At 38.9% G+C, this 22,370-nt stretch overlaps 1 protein-coding gene across 1 annotated transcript in view; it reads right to left on the bottom strand.

Annotated features, from left to right (window-relative positions):
* The window catches only part of Col24a1 (collagen type XXIV alpha 1 chain), a 259,948-nt gene that overhangs the window by 120,730 nt on the left and 116,848 nt on the right, over positions 1-22,370 (bottom strand). Inside the window, exons 24-25 of the mRNA XM_051194789.1 lie at positions 20,622-20,675; positions 17,714-17,758 (exon numbers count right to left, since the gene is read on the bottom strand). Of these exons, the coding sequence (XP_051050746.1) occupies positions 17,714-17,758; positions 20,622-20,675 (99 nt within the window). The remainder of the gene's footprint in view (positions 1-17,713; positions 17,759-20,621; positions 20,676-22,370) is intronic.

Raw genomic sequence — 22,370 nt, 5'->3', positions numbered from 1 at the left:
AACTCAGGACCTCTGGAAGAGCAACCAGTGGTCTTATCCTGTGGCAGGTTCTTCTGTCCATGTGTGACTCAGTCCTCACACAACACACACACACACACACACACACACACACACACACACACACACCATATACACATATATAAATATATATAATGCTGCTGTTCTCTATTGATTTGTTGTGTAATGCTTAGGCATAGCTTATTTCTCATGTTTCTATTCTATGCCATTACTAAGTTTCCTGTTTTTCCCCCTTTATAAACTTCTCTCACTTAAATGCTCCTATACCTGTGTTTGACTGTCCTTATTAAAACAAGTAAGCTAATAAGCTGAGAGAGTCAGTCCTAAGGTCTGAAACACACAGGCTTTAATATCTTTGCTTCTTAAGTGTGCATTACTATTTAATATGAAAATATCCACATATTTGGCAATACTAGGCGAATCCATTTTGATTTGAAACCTATCAAGTTTTATTAAACTTAACAGGCCATTGATGCAATTTTATTTTTATATTTCTAACGTAAAAATAATTCAATAAGCAAATGCATTTGTCAGTGAATTTAAGAAATATCTAATTTTCAAATTTAATATGCAAAAAAGGCCATGCTAGGTTGTGTTATTTAAAATGTTCACTGCTTATTTCTGTAGAACAATTACACATCCCTGGACCACTCTGTTAGGCTTGATACTCAGCATGGGAAGAAAATTATCGTCCATCCTACTCATACCAGGCTTCTCCATGTAGCTTATTTAGAACACAGAGAAGATGTGAGGACATGACATTTGTCAAACTGCTTTTTAGAGTCCATAAACCAACCATGTCTCAAAGAGGCTCTTTGTGAGCCTGCACCTAGAGTCCAGATGGCTGGAACAGATACAGGCAGCTCCCAGTGGTTAGGGAGCAAGTCAGAAAGAAACCTTTGCAATTCTAGGCACTGATGTCTTGAAGCTGTATTTCACTGTAGCATAATTTAGCTACTCTGACAAAGTTGGTAATATATGGTACTCATTTACACAAGAAACAACTAGATTTCTTCACTCTTTTCTGTCTCTTGTGATGACAGTTCCAAGGGAATGAGGAACTACTTCAATTAAAAGGCCTGACTTTCTTAATTACCTTAGAAACACAAGCAACGAAAACTGCATCATCTTACAACACTCAGTTTTGTGCTAATTTGATCCAGTGGCTAATATTTTACTAATGATACAACGAGTTAAAATATGCATTTACATAAAACTGGAAAACTTGAATCTAGTTCAGATTGCTTATACAAAAAATTATATTGCAGAAGTGGTTGTAATTACCAGAACAATGCAGCATTACACTACTAAGAACAAGATAATTATCATCCACAGTAATAATAAAATGAACAAGAAGAGAATCTTAATGAAGAGTATTTGGAGGTAAGGAGACAAATCAGAATAGTTATGTTGGAGGAGAGCTGGGAATGAACAAAGAAATCCAAAGGAAGAAAAAGCATCCCTGTTAAGGAAGGTCTGGAGAGTGATGAGATTTAGCATTGTAGGTTCAATGGTGAACTCCAAGGACAACTTCAGTAGTTCCTGCATGTTTGGACATGGCTGCTGAAGGGTTAACAGTGTCCATGTAAAGGAAGCATGGTGAACAACTCGTGTAGCTGACTCTCTTAAGAAATTTGGCAGCGGAAAGGAGACAGAATACCATTGGAGACCATGGTTTGCCAAATTATTCTATTGAGAACAGTATTCCTGCTCTGGCAGCCAAGTAAAAGAAAGTTCATCTATGAGAGAAATATTCTTCTGAACAGAAAACAATCTTATTTAAGATACATTTTCTCTCTGTTTCACAGAATGATTTAAAAAACAAAAACAGCCTGATATGAGCACCTAATCCGTCATAAGTGGTTGAGACCAATACATTTCTAATTGTAAGGCAACGCTGGTGGGCGTTCTCCCATGGGCCGTCTCATAGCCAGCTCCCTATCACTAGACAGCCTTCCTGTACTAGTAGTTATTGCTGGGAGATGTGCACTAGTCAACGACCCCTATATGTTTCTCTCCATCTTTTTATATGGTTGTTATTATTATTACAAACACTTTTCAAAAGGAAAGATCATAGTGCCCTGACTTGTTTTCCTATTCATCCATGAAACAAACACCCCTATACAAGTGAGATCTTGAACAAGATGCAACTCAGAATCAGGAACAAGTAGATTTCAGTTATCAAGTGCTCACAGGCTAATTGGGTATATGTGGGCATAGTAGCAATTCATTTAAATGGATTACCGATGGATGCTAGAACAGACAATGGAAGATTCCTGGTTTTATTCTTTTCTACTTATTCTTTTTCATCAGGAAAGGTGTGGGGAAAACTGGATGTCCACAAGTAGAATAATGAAACTGGATCCCTGTCTCACATCCTGTATAAAGTTTATCTCCAAACGCATTAACAGAAAAGGCCTCCATGTGAGACCTGACACTTGGAAACTGTTAGAGGAAAAAAGCAAGGGAAGTACTTCAGTGAACAGTCACGGATAAAGACCTTCTGAACAGGACCTAGCTGCTCATGGATGATGTCAGCCACCAGCAAATGGGAGCTCATGAAACTAAATGTCTCTGCACAGCAAAGGAGATGGCTAACCAAGTGAAGATTTGGCTTACAGAAAGTGAGAAAATAGTTATGATTGATGCTTCCCATCTATACAGCTTTCATATCATTGACTTAGTTCTCACATCACATAACCTCCCTAATGTAATGGCTTAAAATGAGAAACCCTTACTTCCCCACTATTTCTGTAGGTCAGAAAGTATGGGATGGCTATGACTTCCATCAGCAGCTGTGGCTCAGGACAATAACATAATTGTAGTCAGAATGAGACTTTACAATATTTGGGAATTTGGGCGTCGTTCTTTCCAAACTACTTCCTGCTGGGAAGGGGCGCTGTCATGGGGGATTCGAAGAACCAAATTCCCAAATATTGTCTATAAATGTTTGTTTTCATTTAAATGGACTTGGTTATATACAATAAATAATATATATATATAATATATATATATATAAAAAATAAAATACATTGACATAAAAAAAGAATGAGACTTTACACCTCTTATGACCTAGTCACAAACTGTCATATCAGCCATATTCACCAACAGTGCATTAGTTCACCCTACATTCATTCATTCATTCTTATATTCTCTCTCTCTCTCTCTTCTCTAACATACCCATGTGCATACATGCACAGAGACTAAGGAAATGTTCTACCTCTATTCATCTCTTCCTTATTCCTTTAAGATAGATTCGCTCATGGAGGCTAGGCTGGCTGGTTGGTGAGCTCCCAGGATTCCTGTTTCTGCTCCCCAATTCTGGGGTCACAGGCATGCATAGCTACGCTCAGGATTTTATTTTTACCTAGGTGCCAGGGATTTGAACTCAGGTCCTTCTGCTTTTACAGTACCCCTCTCTGCTGAGCCACCTCCTTGCCTCAAGGCCATCCTCTATCCCCAAAGAAGGAAGTTAGAGCACTGTTCTCTGAGGGAAGAATAGCAAAAGATTTATAATATATTTTTAATCAGTCATGATGTCTAAATTCAGTTGTTGGCTAGCTTTGTTATTGTACTAAAACTTTGATTCTTACTAATTATTTATTTTCTGTGTGTTTTCTTTTTAGGTTGCATACTTCTATTGGAACCTCTAAACTATTGTCAAAATGATGTTCAATTTTCTGTAGATGACATGTGTAGAATTCCAGTAGCTAAGTATCTATTATGTTTAATGTACCATACTAATCAATGTAGAGTTGATGAACACCAAGGTAAAGCAGATAGCAAGAGCTGCCAAGAGATAAAATGGTACAGAATTCCAGCAAAATCGGGAGTCACAACACATGATGTGTGCTTATCTTTGACATGTTCCCTGGAACACCGTCATGCCTACTTGCTTATCAACCATCTGTGCCGTTTTTTCATGATGCAAGTAGACTCTAGTATAAGGCAGACTATATGACTCACACAGCTCAAATCTGTCCTGTTGTGTATTTACTGGAATATAAAACAGTTGTAAGAAGCCACCTTTAGGAATTACCAACAACATATGCCTATTGGCAAGGGATGCTTATCACTTCCTTTGTGAATATGGATTCAGCATTTAACACACTGTATGGAACATGACAGCATCTTTAGCTAGGAGCTAAAAAACCATGTAATAATTGAAAACATTTCACTTTCTGCAAACTGGGGTATGTAATGGTCTATTTAAAGATTTTGTTAACTGAAGCCAAAATGTGGAAGTCCAAAAAGCCTGACGTGGAATAAATCAACTTTTAGAATCAAGAACAAATATTATTTTTCCTCCTAAAGTCAGTAAAAACTTTAAAATGCTCTATTTCTATTTTTTTTAGTAACCACATCCTACTGATTCACTCAAATAGTAATATAACTTTAGACTATTTCCTAGTTGAAAGAGGTGCTATACAATATTTTTATAAAAAGGTCCTATACTTAACTATTTTCAAAGTCACTGTATCTTAGGGGTTTGAATGCCTCATGGGAGCTCAAATCTTCAACATATAAAGAATCGTGTGACAGGGTGAATGATCACAGACCTCAGGGCTTTTGGCATCTACTCCAAAATACAGTTCACAAAGCAAATTCCCTAGGGTTTTGTTTAGTGGCATCTTATATAACAGTTAGCTTTAATATTTGTATCAGTGTTTTTATTTTTCCTTTCAAAACTACACCATGACAATCGTAAACTTTACTGAAATGAAGAAAATCACTGATATTTGTCCACTTTTAACCTTTAAAATGGCGACTTTCCTATCAATCTAGTGTGGACTTTTGGTGACCAGAGAAGCAAAGGACCAGTCACACACGGAAGATAAATCCGTTTTCTAGCACTAAATGGGGATGTGTGTTCCCACAGGAACTATTTCTCTGCATCAAGTCTTCACCTTTCATACCTTTGTCTAGGAAGATGGCCACACAATCTGTTATCAGTTTAGACAGAATGGAAGGTTGCGTGAGAAAGAGCAAGTCATCTAGCTGAGTATCAAAGTAGATCTCCTGTCTTCTTTTATTTGTGTGTATGTGTGTATACGGAGTTACCTACGCCCATGTGCATGTAGAGGCCAGAGGTTGGGGTTTGGTGTCTTCCTTTCCCTATGTCTATAAGTTGCTTGGGACAATGTGTCTCATTGGTAGCCATCAGTTGGGTAAACTGGCTGGTCACAAGCTCTGGGGAACTACCTGTCTCCTCCCTACCAGAGCTAAGGCTAAGGACACTCATTGACATACCTCAACTTTTTAAAAACATGAGTTCTGGAGATTCAAACAAATGTCCATACCCTTGTGGGACAAGTACTTTACCAACTATGCCATTTCTCCAGGCCAAGAATCTTTTGTATGTATGTATGTATGTATGTATGTATGTATGTATGTATGTATTTACTTTTATGTGTATGGGTGTTTTTCTTGAATGTATATCTGTGCCCCATATACATTCCCTGTGCCTACAGAAGTCAGAAGAGGGTGTCAGATACCCTGGAACTGTGAGTGATAGTTGGATGCCACCATGTCTATGCTGGGAATCCTGGTTCTCTGAAAGAATAACCAGTGCAGTTAAATGCTGAGTCATCTTTCCAGCCACAATAATTCTTTTTTAAATATGATGAGTGTGAAAGGCTAGTGAGGACTTCAGGGAGAAATATTCAGAGTACAAATGAAAATGTTGGTCTATGGCCAAGAAATCCATGGATCCACAGGAAAAGGTGGTAACTAAGATAAAGTGTAAAGGAGTTTCCCTAGAGAGTATGCATGTGGAGAGAGGAAAAGACAAGGAAAATTTGCAGATTTAATTATTTATAGAAAGTAAACTGGCAAAGGGTGAATATTATCTGTTGTTTTTAACAGTTTCCCTCAGACTTCTTATTTTATGGTAATTTTAAAGCTTCTACCTGAAGCCTTTCTGATTATTTGTTAATTATCAGTTTCCAAATCAGCAATCTTTTGATAATTCATTCATATTTTCAAATGAAATCCATAATGTCAGAAATAATTTCATGAACAGTATGACTAGGAGCAAACAACGTTTTTTGTTTGAATAGATTCATAATATGCTGGTATTACTGGGGGTGGGATACTGGAGGAAGGTCACTGAGGAAGTCTTGGGGATGTATGTTTCTGTCTCACGCCTATCCCCCTTTTCCTGCTTGTTGTCTACCAAGATATCAAGAACAGCCCCAGAACATGCCACTGTTGCCACAATGCTTGGCACAGACACACGGGTTCAGCCTTCTTAAACTGTGAGCCAAAATAAGAATCCCCACTATTAAATGTTTCTTTCAAGTATTTGGTCATAGAGGCACAAAACCCTGGCTAGTATGTTTGCTAAATCCATCACCACTTAGGAAGGCATGACTTTATCACTCCGAATGGTCTAGAAAGCAGAAAGAATACTCCATGTCTTACATCTAGCATACTTTACAGAAGACATAAGATAAATATATTTTGACCTCATCAATACTTCCTGGAATACAGAAAATAATGAATACATTTTTTACTAAGTCAATGAGCAAATTAAATAAAACAGAAGTGATGGACACAGATACAAACCACCACATCCTTCTGTAAGAAACGACTCATTGCTTTTTAATCAGCACCTTCCAGGTTAAAGCCTCCACAGACACACATATCCAAGCCTGGTAAAATTACAAGTGAAAAAGTCTAGCCATTTTGGCCCAATGTTTAACTACACTGATGGGTCACATGTTAACCAGAACTCACCAAAGAGATGATTGGGCACTTGTTTCTTTTAGTGAGAGGATGAAGAAAACTATGTTGAAGTTCTTGATTTATTAGTCACACTGACCAAACTCAAGAGAAACGTAAACTCCCAGCTGAGACCAATTCGATGTGCTGAGGACAACAGGAACCTGGTTCAGGAAAAATACTAGACTTTGGCATTTGTGATGGGGACATCTAGACAGAGGTCCTTGAAGAGTTCCAACCATTAGATCTTAACTATCCTAGCTTATAGAAGTGGCCTGTCCTTTTTTTTTTTATTTTATTTTATATAACAAAGTCCAATTAAATGAAAACAAACATTTATACACAGTATTTGGGAATTTGGGTGTCGTTCTTTCCAAACTACTTCCTGCTGGTAAGGGGTGCTGTCATGGGGGATTCGAAGAAGATTCAGATATCCTGGCTGTAGTCTGTAGGGCTGTTTTGTCCAGCTGTTTTGAATGTAGGCCTGTCCTTTCTCATTGCAAGTTAGCACTGTCCCCCAGCATCCACTGGCTCTTTAAGAACACATATATACCCTGCTTTTAATATTACTCTCCAATTACTAGATTGCAATTGCATGCAACCTAGGAATCTGTTGTGTTTGTTGCAGGCCATGCTCTGGAGAATTAAAGGTCTAGCTACTGTATACTGACAGCAGATGGGGATTAGGCACAGGGCCTGACCATATAGATGCTTCTCCAACATGGTATAAATAAGATTAGGTATTGAAGAAAATAATTTGTTACCTGAGTAAGTTTTTTTTTCTCATTCCTATGACCAAGTGCATGGCAGGAAGCAATCAAAGGGGCAAAGGGCTTATTTTGGCTCATGCTTGAAGATGTAGTTATCATGGAGGAAAAGGCATGATGGTATCTAGTGAAAATTGCAGTTTGGACTCTTGACATTTTGGTGGTCCTGTAAGAAAGACAGAGGAGAGGAGGAAGAAGAGGAGGAAGAGGAGGAGGAAGAAAAGGAGGAGGAGATAATGTCAATGGCTGCTGACCCTGACCTATAAGACTTCTGCCCTGTGGGCCACTTCCATCAGCTACAACCTTCTTTCCAAAGGCTGCCCAGCCTTCGAGACAGTGCCAAGCAGTTCAGGACAATGTGTTCACATGCATGAACACTTAATGTTTTGAGTTTGAGCACTGGAGATACACTGTCCGTAAAAGCTGCTTAGCAAAAAGAAAATAATTTTGTGGGAATCCTAAACTCATCAATATTTTATGAAAGTGTCATAACATAGATTGTTTCACTTAATCTAATATTATGCACCACACTAAAGAATACTGCTTGTATGCTCATAATTTTATGGGTTCTTGAGGGCTTGGAGAGGTCTACTTGGGGTGGTAGAGTCTCTACTCCAGGCTCTTGCCACATGGATTCATAAGGTTTCCCACAAAGGGTCACTTGATTGTCTGCCAAGTATCCAGTAGAAGTGTCAGCCTCTGATGTTTCCCCATCAACCATCTGATTCTTATCCTGTAGGATCAAATGTGCAGGCATAAAAAGAAAGGAAGAAAGAAAGAAAAGTTCAGAATGGAGTTCCACCCCAGGCAGGTCTGGCTATGCCTGGAATGTTCTGAGTGAATGTGTCAGTCACACTCATGTCATGGGAAACATGAGAAAGGAAAGGTCACTCATGCTGCATTGAACTTGCCCAGCAGTGTGGCTGACAATGGGTCTTTTGGTAATAAATCTAAGGTGATAATGTGATTATTGACAGAGTAACAGCCTGTCTTTGTTGAACTTAGGCTTTCTTCTTTTTTTCTTTTTGTAAGTTGGATGGGAATTAAAAGGAATTCTCCTGCAGTGAGACTTGTGTTGCAATAACATCTACACTGTGTACTCTCCCTGAGACTAATAACTAGCAGACCCATTCACACAGAGGGATGCACACTTAAACCACAGAGCACTGTTTTTCATATATGATGAAGAAAATTCGTTCTGGATGTCTTTTTCAGGCTATCCTCTTAGGAAACGTGGCTATTGTGAGTTCTATGCTAAGATGTAACTAGAGTGAGAAAAATCTTCTCTTTCTTGATTCCCCTCATTCCCACCAGCCCCAAATCATTCTACATAATTAATAATGGTGAAAATGACAACATGAATTGCCATGTGCTAATGCAAAGACTTAGTTCTAGATTAATGATTAAATTCTGAAGAAAGTCCTCGACCTGGCCTTGATCTCACCTTCCTAATGTGAAAATCATGTGAGCAAGCTTTAAAATCTGATTCGCTTGTAAAAAAGGGTGATATCATGCAAGTGCTTAAGCATTAAAACTCTTTTTAAACACCCAAGAAAGAGATGTACATTTTCTAAAGAAATAGAACTTTAAATTTTCCTAGTGAGGAGTTTTATCCAGGGTTCTGGATCTACAGGATCACCCAGAACCAATTTACTGATAACCTCTCCAGCAGGCAACCGTGGCCTCAGAGATCACTTTCCCCTGAATGCCTAAGCTGCCATCCTAATCATGTATGAGGGCTTTGAAGTGGGCTCAGTGTCCTGTTCAGTTTGATCTCTTCTTTGTATATGCAAATGACCATAAATATTTGCAGAAGGAAGGCACCATGTAAATCAGATACTGGTTTCTCAATTAAAATAACTGAAGTTATGGAAATCTCCACAGCGTATTTACACAAACAAACCTGTGGCCTTGTTTGCCTTAAGTTTCAGGAAAATTAGAAAGGAGAAGTAGAAAATGCAGATGAAGTTGCCTTCAAGAACTTTCTCTTTCTACTCGTCATTGACAAGTCTTTGTTCAGTTTTCTCATGCCTGTACTGTGGGCTTTTGCAATCACACTTGATTGGCCCTTTTGCAGCTTCAGAGTTCAAGGGTAGTGTAGAAGTTTGAATGTAATTGGTCTGCATAAGGTCATAGGGAGAGGTATGGCCTTTTTTTGGAGGAAATGTGTCACTGTGGAGGCAGGCTTTAAGGTCTCATATGCTCAAGCCACCCCCAGTGTCTCAGTTTACTTCTTGTTGCCTTTGGATCAAGATGTAGAACTCTCATCTCCATCTCTAACAGCATGTCTACCTGCATCCTGCCTTGTCTCACCATGATGATAATGAACTAAACTTCTGCACTGTACGCCAGCCCCAACTAAATGTTTTCCTTTACAAGCGTTGCTGTGGTCACAGTGTGTCTTCTCAGCAATAGAAACCCTAACTAAGACAGGTAGGATAGTGTCTTTGAAACACAATGCAGAGAAACCTACAAAGGTCCCTTGAAAAGTGAAGACAACATTCGACATGACGAAATCATATCTAACCATGGTCCTTGTTTATTTCTTGTGTTATGGTCTTCCCTTGTATAGCTTGATCATAAGCTAGATCTAACCCAAATGCAAAGTATCTCAACTCAATGGGAAATATTATGCAGAAAGGAAATATTTCATGATTCTTAGAAATATTTCCTGGCAATATTCTCAAGTGTTTGTTAGAGGGAAAATGATAAATTCTGGTGGCATCCTTTGGATTTACATGTGGCCCATATGTAAATGCAAATAAATTCATTATGTTTGCAATCAGCAAACACACACACACACACACACACACACACACACACACACACACACCAAAAAACTAAACAAACAAACAAACAAAAACAAAAAACCCACCGAATGGCACCCACACCACCTGCTGGCTAGCTTAGCTTGAGTCTGTTTTTGGATTTGAAATTAAAATCCACAGAAATCACATTTGCGTTAATTGCTCTTTTTTGTCACTGACAAAAGGCAAATGAAGCAGGGTGTACATGAGGCAGATCCAATAAAAGCTGGTGCGTTCTAGAAAACGCGTAACATTTTAGAGCAGGAAGACACACTACAGCCTGCGGCCCATTCCTCCCAGCTGTCTGCTTTCATAAATAAAGTTTCACTGGAAACAGAGCCAAGTTCATCCATTCACTGCTGTCTGTGGCTGGGGGTTCACACTACAGCACCATAGCTAAGGGAATATGACAGAACCCTATGGGTCGCCTGGGCCTCTACAGAAAATCTTGCTGAGCTCCATTCCGTGCCGTTCATAATCCTTCACAGGTAGGCTCTTAGCCCACACATTACACAGGCCACAGCTTGGTTTTCAACAGGAGAAGCATGGATATTTTCCACTAGCCTGTTTCCAGGTTCACTGGGCCATTACATTCAATCAGCACAGCCATTTCAGCCTGAGGCTTCAAACAACCCTTCCATTATCACCATCTTTAAGTTCCATAAACTCAAAGAATCAACATATTCTCTATCTTACATATTTTCAACAAGTAGTTACCATTCTACTAACACATAAATATGTATATAAATACATATACTATACTATACAATATACTAATAATGGACAAAACTTGTTGCATAAAAATGCAGCTTAAAGGGAAGACTATTGGAACATAATTCTAACAAAATTTCAGGATTAGACCCCTTCTAGATAAGGACTTAACATACTGTTTCCCCAAAAGCTGTGATCCATACCATAATGCCCACACCCAAGGGAATGGAAATATGTTTTAAACCAAAGACAAAATTTCTCTGTCAACACACATGTTCTTATGAGCCATGCCAAAATAAATTGTACTCCTTGTTCTTAGAGCATCTTATGTAACAGCAGGATTTTCACTAAAATCATGTGCATACTTATTTTGTCATTGTCTACACCAGAAACCACCTAGGGACGATGTCTCGTTTAACGCATGTCTAGAAAGTGTTCCCCAAGCACTTTTTGATGACAGATAAATGAAGGAAGACTGGGGCTCCATCTTTCTTTGGCTATAAAAGTCTTTCTGTTCCTGGAGGCTGAAGAGATGGCTTGGCCAGCAGTTAAGAGTGCATACTGTTCTTACCGAGAACCTGAGTCCATTTCCCAAAACCCATAGCTGAATACTAGTAACTACAGCTCCAGGGAGATCTGATGCCTTTAGCCTGTTCCTGTGTGCCCTAATGCAAACACACACACACACACACACACACACACACACACCTACGTTTAAATCTTTAGAAGACATGCTATTCTTCTAAAGCACAGCAATACAGGTTCATGATGAAGAAAAATGTTGGGATGCTAGCTTTTATCATTTTTACAAAAGGTAAAATTATTTCAAGTCACTGGAGAATAATTCTCTTTACTGATAAGGAAGTAATAATTTTAAGGAGCCTATCAGTGACACAAAAATTAAATATCTGTGAACAAACTTAACCTGATCTAAAGACCACCTCACTGAAAGCTGTAAACATTGACGGAAGAAAGTGAAGGTGCAAATAGATGAAAGTAGCTGGCACATGCATGGATGGGAAGAATAAAAATCGCAGTGGTGTCTAACCAGTACAGTCGTCTACAGACCAGTGCAGCTCCTGCTTGAACCCCAGTGAGGTTCTTCACATCTGCCCCCTGGTGTTTCTTGCTGATTCACTCTCCTGTTTTTGGAAGCAGGATCTTTTCTAGCCCATCCTAGCTGAGGACAGCTTTGAAATCCACACCTCTTGCCACTACTTCCTGAGTGCTGTGTTAACAGGTGCGACCCACCACACCAGGCTTCCTGTCTGATGTTTTGTGCCTTCATAGACCCAAAACTCCACCTTGCAATGGCTTTTTAATCAGATTCACAATGCTGTTTCCACATTTCAAGAGTGATATGCTCTGATTTTGGAAAACTAGCTTCTCAAATGTCAGGCGCCATTTATATTCTCAAGTAGTAAAAGCAGGTGTTTACTAGGAACACAGAAGTCCATTACTTCTAAGTGGCCCCAGGCTAATCTGGAAACATCAGAGAGAATACCCTGGAGCCCTAACTTCACAAGTATGCTATCTGGCTATAGCAAGTTATTTAAATTTACAAATAAATAAATAAATAAATAAATAAAATCTACATCTTAAAGTATAGAATAGGAATTATTACATTTATCAAGATATTTCTGGATATTAAGTAATGTAATATAGCCGAAGTGTTTGGTGTATCACAAGTTCTCTATAATGAGTATCTAATATTTTTTAGTAACATACTCAGTTAAAGATCCATCTTAGGATAGCCTGTATCATGGGTATCCATTCTGCATAATTTTTCATTCCTTCAGAAACCTGTCATTCATACCATTTAGGAGGTTGACATTATTTACAGTTGTGTCCTAGGCATATGTAGCTTAGAAACAGGAGAGGGTGGCTGACATTTTATAAGAAAATGGCAATAAGGCTCAGAATTGCTGAGGTCAAGTAGAATGAGCTAGTGGAACGTGTCATTCGCTTTTCCTCTTTGGTTAAATCACGCTTCCACCTTCTGGCTCTCTTCCTTCAGGGAAACGGGGCTTATGACTTAGTAGGTCCCTTTAAATCTAGCTATATCCCCTTTCATGAAAGAAAAAAAAAAGGGTGGAACATAATGAAATGAATTTGTAGCAAGCTAATTCCATGGTAATTTTACCCAGGAACAGCCCCAGCCATTCCATCAAGTGAGGGTTTACAGGGAACACCTCTGAAAACACTTGCAGCTCCTTCACAATCTTCTCTGTTTCCATTATAAATGTTTCCATATTTCTTGCAAAGCAATAATATCTGACAATATTTTAAAAAGCGAGTTGCCAGGTTGGCTTAGGATATTACAGGGTAAAACTTTAGTTTTCTCTTCCTTTCAAATTTTGCTAAATATTAACTCAGATCTTCCTAGCCTTCCCAAGGACATACGTCAAGGTCCCACTTCAAGACAGGACAAATTGGTCATTACTGTATGAAAAGGAAAAATTCTGGGAGCTGGAATCTTGGGTCCTGACCTTCCGAACCACAGCTTACAGGCATTACAAACTGGACACGTTTCAAGGCAATAGGAAAACTTAGGGTGGTCACCTACATCTTTAATAAACAGACTTTTGGCTTCTGTTTCTCTCTCAGTTTTTGTCCCCTTTTTGGCTTTGAATGAACTGTGTAGAAACCATCCAGGGATCACCCATCAAGGCATCTGTGATCCTGAAGATTTTACAATGGGAGGGCTTTTCAGTAGTCACCATTTAGCACAGTAGAGCAGAGGGAAGCTAGGCGGCACAAAAAATCTCCCTACATTGGTAAGTTAAGAAATGTGTGAAGTAAAATTCAGTAAGTTGAGCTGCATTTTTAAGATCGGGGTGAGGAGACTATCAGACAATCATGAATTTCAACACGGGGGAAGAAATGTGCTAACTGAAAATGAATGCAACCAAAGACACTTTACGGAAAATATTCTCACATCTCGCTTTTAAGGTTATAGACCACTGATTCTAGGGGTGAGGTCTTCCCAAAGATATCCATTCTAAAAGTATGACTGCATGGCTCTGGGTGTCATCAGCAGTAAAAAGAATCCCATAGAAATTATTATTCTACTCCTAGCAATGGCATTGAAGTAGTTGCCCCTATGTGCCCAGTGGTTAGAAGCACTTTCTGCTCTTCCAGAAGATCCACGTTTCGTTCCCAACCTATGTTAGGTAGCTAGCTCATAACCACTTGCAGCTTCAGCTCCGAGGGGCCTCACACCTTCTGGCCTCTGTAAAAATGTGCATTCCTGTGCAAGCACACCCACACAGAAACACACATACACATAACTGTGGCCATCAATAGACTGTCCCTGGTTATGCTTGGCTAGCTTCAGAAAGATGTGCTGTGATTGGAAGAGGGGAAAGCTGCCAAGTCGGCAGAGGCAAGGGAAAGCAGGGTTATTAAACTTCTTAGAACAGAGTCACGGATTCCTAGAACTGGGGTTTTTCTTTGACAGTATATATCCCAGAATGTTCCTGACAAGTAACACATAGTTTAGTAATTTAAAACCAGTTGAATGTTGAGGACTGACTACTCCTTCCTGTTTTAGCTGCACTAATTATTCCTGTAGGGCCAAGTTCTATGTCAGTACTATTAAACTCACTGCGTTTTACTCTTTAAGCAAGAATTTTAGCTATTTAAGTGACAAGGTGTGAATACTGTTAGAGGTTCGTTAAAAATATCGTAATTTTGAAAACTCTGAGAATACTTAGGGATGCTGAATTCTTGTCTTTGAGTCTCAAATAGTGACATTCCAGGAATTTGGAAACACTAAAAAACTTTGTTGTTGCATTATTGTTGATGCATATATTGTATACTGCAGAGGAATATATGTAGGTTTTTGAATAAAAAATTAAAAAGAGAAATTGGAGGCTTATAAGATGCATTTACAGAAATTAAGATTGCTATTTTTAATGAAAACAATAAAGGAAATTGGAGACTTTTGGGCCACATTTATAGAAATCAAGTTTTGAATACAAGAGATGATTGTACATGAATAAGGACATAAATGTAGAAAACACTTCTGCGCTCGATAGGCTGGACAAGAATTATGGCTCTAATTAGTAGGAATAGAGAAAGGAAAAGTCACTCAGTTCAGGCAATTAATTAAAGCACTACTATGCTGGGGTATTTCAAACATTGTTGTCATGAAGTACAACTATATATTCTGTATCTTCCAAAAAAAGCTGTTCTTTTGGCAACAAAGTTCTAGACTAGAAGTGTATTCATAGGATCTGGAACTTAAGACGATAAAATAAAATCTGAGAATGACAGAGGTCCCAAAATATTATTTAGGTAAATTAGATTTTTTATTAGCTCAATAGAGGAAATAATGTTTTGTAGAAGAAAGTCCTTCATCTCACATCCTCAATGAGAAGAAAAAATAACAGAATTGGGAAGGCACTTTAGTTTGGTGACTTATCACATACTCAAAGGGTCTTTACAGCGTCAAGGCCAAATTGTTGTTCAGTTAATAATGAAGCATGTTAAAGCTAATATTAAACTTATCTGATGCTCACAGGCCAGATGGCTTTTCAGCTAAAATGAAAAACGTCAGTATGGCATGGGGTGGACGTTTGGGTTTCGAACTTGGAAATCTGGGTTTGAATAAAGGTTTAGTTACATAGCTTTGAACCAGTCATTTTTCATTTTCTGTTTTTCCTGCTGTAAAATCTGGGGGTTGGGGAATCTCTGAGAATTAGATGAAATATCAAAGTATTGGCTGATGTCTGAAACATATCTAAGGATCAATAAATGTGATTTTTTAAAATCCCAGTACTTGGTGGTCCATGCCCACTTTGGACAGCACTGGACCACGTTGGTCCTTATACTGTACAGAAGTAACCCAGAGTGATTAAGTAAATGACTAACGCTAAGGAATTTAACATGTGAAATGCGAAAGGACATCATTTATTAGCACTTTAATTTTGGATCCTGACTGGTGTGTATGTGAGTGTGTGTTGTGTGTGACACACTCACATTCTCTCTCTCTCTCTCTCACACACACACACACACTTCTAAAGCAAGTTGACATTCAAATGCCGTAATTTATTTCTTGATTAATTTAGAAACAAAAAAGCTTCAATCAAAGACATTTTGTATAATATGATCTAAGTACTATACTGAAAGGTTTTTTTCTTTTTCTTTTTTTTTTTTTCTTGGCAAAAACACAGGTAAAGAGCTTACCTTTTGGTGACTGAGGATTTCCTGGAAGTGGTATTGATTCCTTCTGACTTAATATTCCCATCTAATTTTACTGATACAAATGGTAAAACTAAGACTATTAGACCATTTTTTATTATTAGAACATCTGGATTAGTAACTATAAAGTTATAAAAGCTCATAAATGATTTGGTAGAAAAATCTACTTCTTTTTAAGTCTTAAGATAGACTAAGGGGGAATTTCACTCACTTGCTTTGTGACAATTAACCTTGAATACTGTAAATATTTCCATCCTTGTCGACTCATTCCTTTATTGTAAGGGTCATTTGTTAAAAACTTTCTTTTTGTCTATTTGTGCCTATGCAGTGTGAGCGTGTGTGTCCATGCCCATGTGTATATGAATGTTTATGTGGGTGGAGGCCAGAGATTGATGTTAGGTGCTCTCTTCTACTGTCCCTCACCTCATTTTCTGAGACAGCGTGTCTCCCTGATCGTGCAGCTCATTGTCCAGCTAGTCCCCAGGATCTGCTTTTTCATCCCAAGCACTGAGACTGCAGGTGAGTCTCGGGGACTCAAACTCAAGTCCTTATGTTTGTACAGAAAGCTCTTACTGAGACATCACCTCAACCCCATAAAAATAATTTCAATGGTCTTCCTCGTTGTTGAAATAGATTCAAATTAAAATTATTTTAATAGACAATGTAAGTGTTATATATAAGGCATAAGAGGTGGCTCAAGTGTGTATAATACTCTTGCAGAGGACCCAACTGCAGCTCCCAGCAACCTTAGCTTTGTCTGACAGTTCACAACTACCTTGAAAGCCAGCTTCCTGGCCCTCTACTGGCTACTGTGGGAACTGCTCTCAAAAAGCTCACAAAAACCCAAACAAACAAAAAACCCCAACCCCCCAAAACAAACAAACAAACAAAAACTAATCAATCTTAAAAAATTGCATGGCGCTTTCTGCTACAACAGTAATGAACCTAAACAAAGTGCACTGTGATAAAAATAGTTATACACTCTACACATCATGCCTTTGATTGATTCCTCCTACCTTTAAGTATTAAGTCAGATTGTTACCAACACGTACTGTTTTATCATCTAAAAAGATTTTTGTTGTTATTTATTCTTTGAAACAATGTTTGTTATGTAGACCAGGTTGTTCACGAATTCAGCCTTTGAATGTAGAGTGCTGGCATCACAGGCATTTGTTACCAGACCTTGTTCATGCTAGGTTTTTGTTTTTGTTTTGTCCATTTTAGACTGAAGTCAGTGGGATCACAAACATAGTTTATATTCACTGAAAATATTGACTTTTTCTTTACATCTCTTTGTATTGTAGTTTTTATTTGTTAATAGAAATAGTTTTTTTTTATTTGTTAATATGTGTCTAAATCTGTTGTGCGCAAGTTTTATTCCAATTCTTGCTAACATGATTGTGGTTAATAGATCATGGTTAACATAATTCCCAAGAAACATAGATGATAAAAAATGAAAGTAAGAGTATAAAATAAGCTTACTGTTTCACCAATTTTCCCAATATCTCCTTGGTCTCCTGCTTCTCCCTGTTGATCGGAATACAAAATAGTGAAATGACAATTTTTCCAATAACAATAACATGACAGATATTTATTTCCATTTTACATAATTATCTTGTAACAGAAAAAATACAAAGATGCTTTCAGTTGTTCAAACTTATTGATAGTATTTTTGTGAAATGTGGCCTTTTATCTATTTTTATTCAAACAGTAATTACATACATATTGAAGTCGCATTCCCCTACTCATTACGTTAAGTCATTTTAAGGACATATTTCAGGCTGGGAAGCTGGCTCAGCAGTTAAGAGTACTGGCTGCTCTTGCACAGGACACAGGTTTGAATTCCAGGACTCACACAGTTTCTCACAACCGCCTGCGAATCCAGTTCTGTGGGATTCAGTGCCCGCTTCTGGCCCCCTGGGGCACTGTACATGGGTAGTGCACACAGAGATTCATGTAGGCAAACACTGTACACAATGAAATCTTTAAAGGCACCTACTGCCAATCCAAAGACAAAAGACCCTAGCTCAATCCTCAGAACCCACAGAGGGGAAGGAGACAAGCAAATCCTTGAAGTTGTCCTGTGACTTCCACCTGTTCACTGTGGCATGTGCGTATCCACACACATACAGAAAGAATAAACTTAAAAATATTTAAAAATAAAGAAAAGATACTGTGAAATATGTCAAGAGTATAACTGAAGCCCTTGCCCCAGAGGATGCTGTCTCCAACACAGAAAAACCTAAAGGTGCCTTTGAGGAAGTGTCTGTGAGCGCCAGGAGAGCAGGCCCATGGAGAAGGGGACATTTGCTCATAACTTCTAAGGCACAATCCTATAGTTCACGGTCTCTGCAAACCCAGAGGTTTCCTCAACTCATTCGGTAATAAATTTGACCTAATCTGAGATATTTGGCACCAATTTCTAGCCTGAGAAAATACTTTTAGGATTTTCGTTTCTCCCTATTAATTGGAAAACAACTGCATTTAAATGCAGGGGTTTTAAAGGATCTAATTTTGGTGTGTTGCTCCCCGTTGGCTGCAGGTGAGGAGTAAAACATACTATACGATCCAAATTACTCTTTATAACTCCAAGTGGTGGCTTCTGGAATTCACTGGAGCTGTTCCCTGTAAGCAGGGGTTATCGAGCAGGAATAAGGAAGTATCACTTCAAGGGTGGGGGGAGGCTCATATAAGAGAAGCTAAGGGCTGATAATGGAAAGAAGAAGACTGACTTTGAGATACCACATGCACTGGTATGCTGTTTCTTCTGAGGATTAAAATTTAAATTTGAAAATTTAATGATCCCTATAAGCTGGTCTCTTCCATGCATTGAATCTCCGTGCTGTGTTGTATTTGTGGTTGTAAAGAATTATCTAATGCATGGAGGCAAAGCAAGAAACAACGAATGGCAGCTCATCCTTCCAAGGTCACACAGAGATTAAGGCTCCTCAGTGACGGAGTAAGGAACAGGCTCAGGTGGACCTTCTGTTAGGTGTTTATTAAGAACATATGCTTAAGATGGAGAGGACAAGACCAGGCGGCAGAAACACATAGAGACGGCTTACCTGAACAAGGAGGAGCTAACGGCCACCAGACTGATAGCTGGAAAGCCAGCATGGGACTGACTCAGGACCCCCTGATTATGAATCTCAGCCAGAAGGACTGAGCAGTCTAAGGGACCTCAGACAGTGGAGCCAGGATGTATCCCTGGTGCACAAAAGGACCTTGTGAACACATCCCCCATGGAGGGATAACTGCCTTAATCTAGAGACAGGAGAGAAGCCCTAGTCCCTACTTCACATTGACCTGTCAGATCTACATGACCCCAACTGGATGGCATTCCCCTACATATGGAATTGTGGTGGGGGGATGGGAGGGGAGGGTGTTTAGAGTGCATGGGAGAGGGAGAGAGGGTAAAAGGGAGGAAAGGACAGAGGGAGGGAAGAAGGGAGGGAGGGAGGGAGAGGGAACTGGGATCGACATGTAAAATAATAAATTAAATAAAAAAAAATGCTTTGACCCCAAAATTTAAGTCTAAGGACAGGTTACTGGGGAAAAGGATTTCTATTTTTTGTTTCCACAGAAAATGAACAGCTGTGATTCCTTCCAGACTAATGTGGTTTGATCAAGCCAGACCACCTGAAACAGAGTACCAGGTAATCCTACATTCAAAACAGCTGGCAAAGCAGCCTTGCAGACTACAGCCAGGATTTCTGCATCTTCTTAGAATCCCCCATGACAGCGCCCCTCACCAGCAGGAAGTAGTTTGGAAAGAACAACGCCCAAATTCCCAAATATTGTCTATAAATGTTTGTTTTCATTTAAATGGACTTGGTTACACAAAATAAAAATAAAATAAAATAAAAAAAACCCACTATACCCATTACAAATTCCTTGCACAATGCACAGGTGTGTGAAAAAATATGTGAAAGAACCAAAGGATTTTATGACATTCTTTAAGCACATTAAATGAGTTTCTTGGTGAGAAAAAAAAAAAAGAACCTATGCTTAATAAAGAGATAGTACCATATATGTGTATTACCCTATATCTAATCCACAAATATTATAATGATTATAACGTGTTTTATTAAGTCACATAAAGTTTATCAGTTTGTGTTGCTTTGTATCTCATTTGCAAAAGTTTGTAAAATGTATTGTAACATTTCTCTTCTAAACTGTATACCTATACAAATACACACGTTGCTACTTGGCTTATAAGTTGCTCTTTTAACAATCTTATTGGTACCACCTATGTGGAAATTTTCTCATTTAATTTGTACTGGCTGATTTTAATTGATAAAAGTCCTAGTTTTATCCTTTTGGAAATTTATATTTCCAAACTGATAAAAACCCAATATTTCCAAACTGATAAAAACTTGTGGTACTTTACCTTTAAGCCTTCTGGCCCTGGTTCTCCCATATACCCTTTTCGACCTGGTTTTCCCTAAAGGGAAAAAGAAAGAACAATACCTATAAAATATAATTAGCACTCATCACTTCCAAAGGCCTAAGACAGTGGTTGCCCACCTGTGGGTTGCAGTCCCCATGGGTCACTTATCAGACATCTACACTATGATTCATAACACTAGCAAAAGCAGTGAAAATAGTCTTATGGCTGGGAGTCACCACGGCATGAGGAACTGCACCGAAGGGTTGCAGCAGTAGGAAGGTTGAGGACCGCTGGTTTAGGAAGTGCAGTCTGTTCCGCGAAATGGATGACTTCAGAATACCCGATGCTCTCTTATATTTAGTAACCATTCAGACTACAGATACTTGAGTGCCTCCAATTGTGAGGACCCCTCCCCTCACAGAGCTGATGCTTCAGTGAGGGCGATAACAGTTTTTTAATTTAAAATATGTGTGTGTGTATATGTATATACACACACGCGTGTGTATATTTATATAAATGTATGTGCACACATGTTATGTCATGTAGTGGTAAATATGAAGTACAATGCATTAAGCAGAGAAGGGGGATACCCACTCTTGTGGGAGTTTTATTGAAACATGTTTTGTGTGGTTTCTATGGGAGAAGACCTCACTGAGAAGGGGGCATTTGAGCATAGATCTTAAAATGGAGCAAACCATGCCGTCATCAGGGGGAAGAACATTCCAGGCACAGTCAAAGGTACCTTAGGACGACTAAATGAAACGCCAGCACCACCATGAGGAGTGAATATGGCTGGATAGAGATGCAGGGGGAGAAACTGAGTCAGAAGATGAAGCCAAGAAGAGAACGCGGGTGGGGTGTGGGGTGGGAAACTGCGTCACAGTCACGCAAGATCTTACAAATTACACCAGGTTGTTTGGCTTTTCTTCAGAGTGAGGCAGGAAGTCTAAAGTGAACTCTGAGAAGAACGCAGTATGATCCGTGCTTAACAGGGTCCCTTGATCTTGATGCAAAGGCAGAAGGTGTCATAAGAGGGTGTCTACCACAACACAGTGAGAGGTGCTGTGGTGTGGATCGGGTTGCAGCAGACAGCTGGGAGAAATGCAAAGCCTTGGGGGAGGGATGAGGATGTCAGAGGCTCGGGTACTGTTTGCGATTCACGCAGCGAATGTGGGATGGGAGAAGGAGAAGGCGCGGTATGGATTTTGTGTAATGAAGTTCTGTTATCATACAAACTTCATGGAACTGTTACTGTAGCAGGGCATGGAGTTTAAGGTATTCTGAATCTGTGTTCTTGGAAGTGGCCACTCTCTTGGCTCCAAAAAAAACTTCTTTTGAGATGATGGTTGTGCTTTTACATCGACAACTAAGTAGTTTCGATTTGAGCAATTGAGTAATTGAAATGAGAAGGGCCCTGAGAATAAGCTGGATGGCAAATTAGAAGCTGCGTTTCAAACATTTCAGTTAATATGGCTGCTGAACACCTATGACACAGTTCAATAGTAGAATGTTCTGATCCAAAGATATTGTTCTGCAAGTCATCAGTGATGCTATTTCAATTGCTAAGACACGTGGAGACTTATCTAGGAAGTAGTAAGGTTAACAGAAAAGTCTATATACCAAGGATTTTCTAAGATTTTGAAGTTGAAGAAATTAAGACAATAGGAAGTGTGATGCTAGTGATCTACGAAGAAAATCATGTAAATAAAAGGTTTTCTAGAAGAAAGCTGATTCTAATAATGTCTCAGG

This window comes from Phodopus roborovskii, unplaced genomic scaffold (genome assembly GCF_943737965.1).
Source record: "Phodopus roborovskii unplaced genomic scaffold, PHOROB, whole genome shotgun sequence".
Classification (NCBI taxonomy): domain Eukaryota; kingdom Metazoa; phylum Chordata; class Mammalia; order Rodentia; family Cricetidae; genus Phodopus; species Phodopus roborovskii.
Note: the sequence above shows the minus strand (reverse complement) of the source record. Positions and strands in the feature narration are given on the sequence as shown.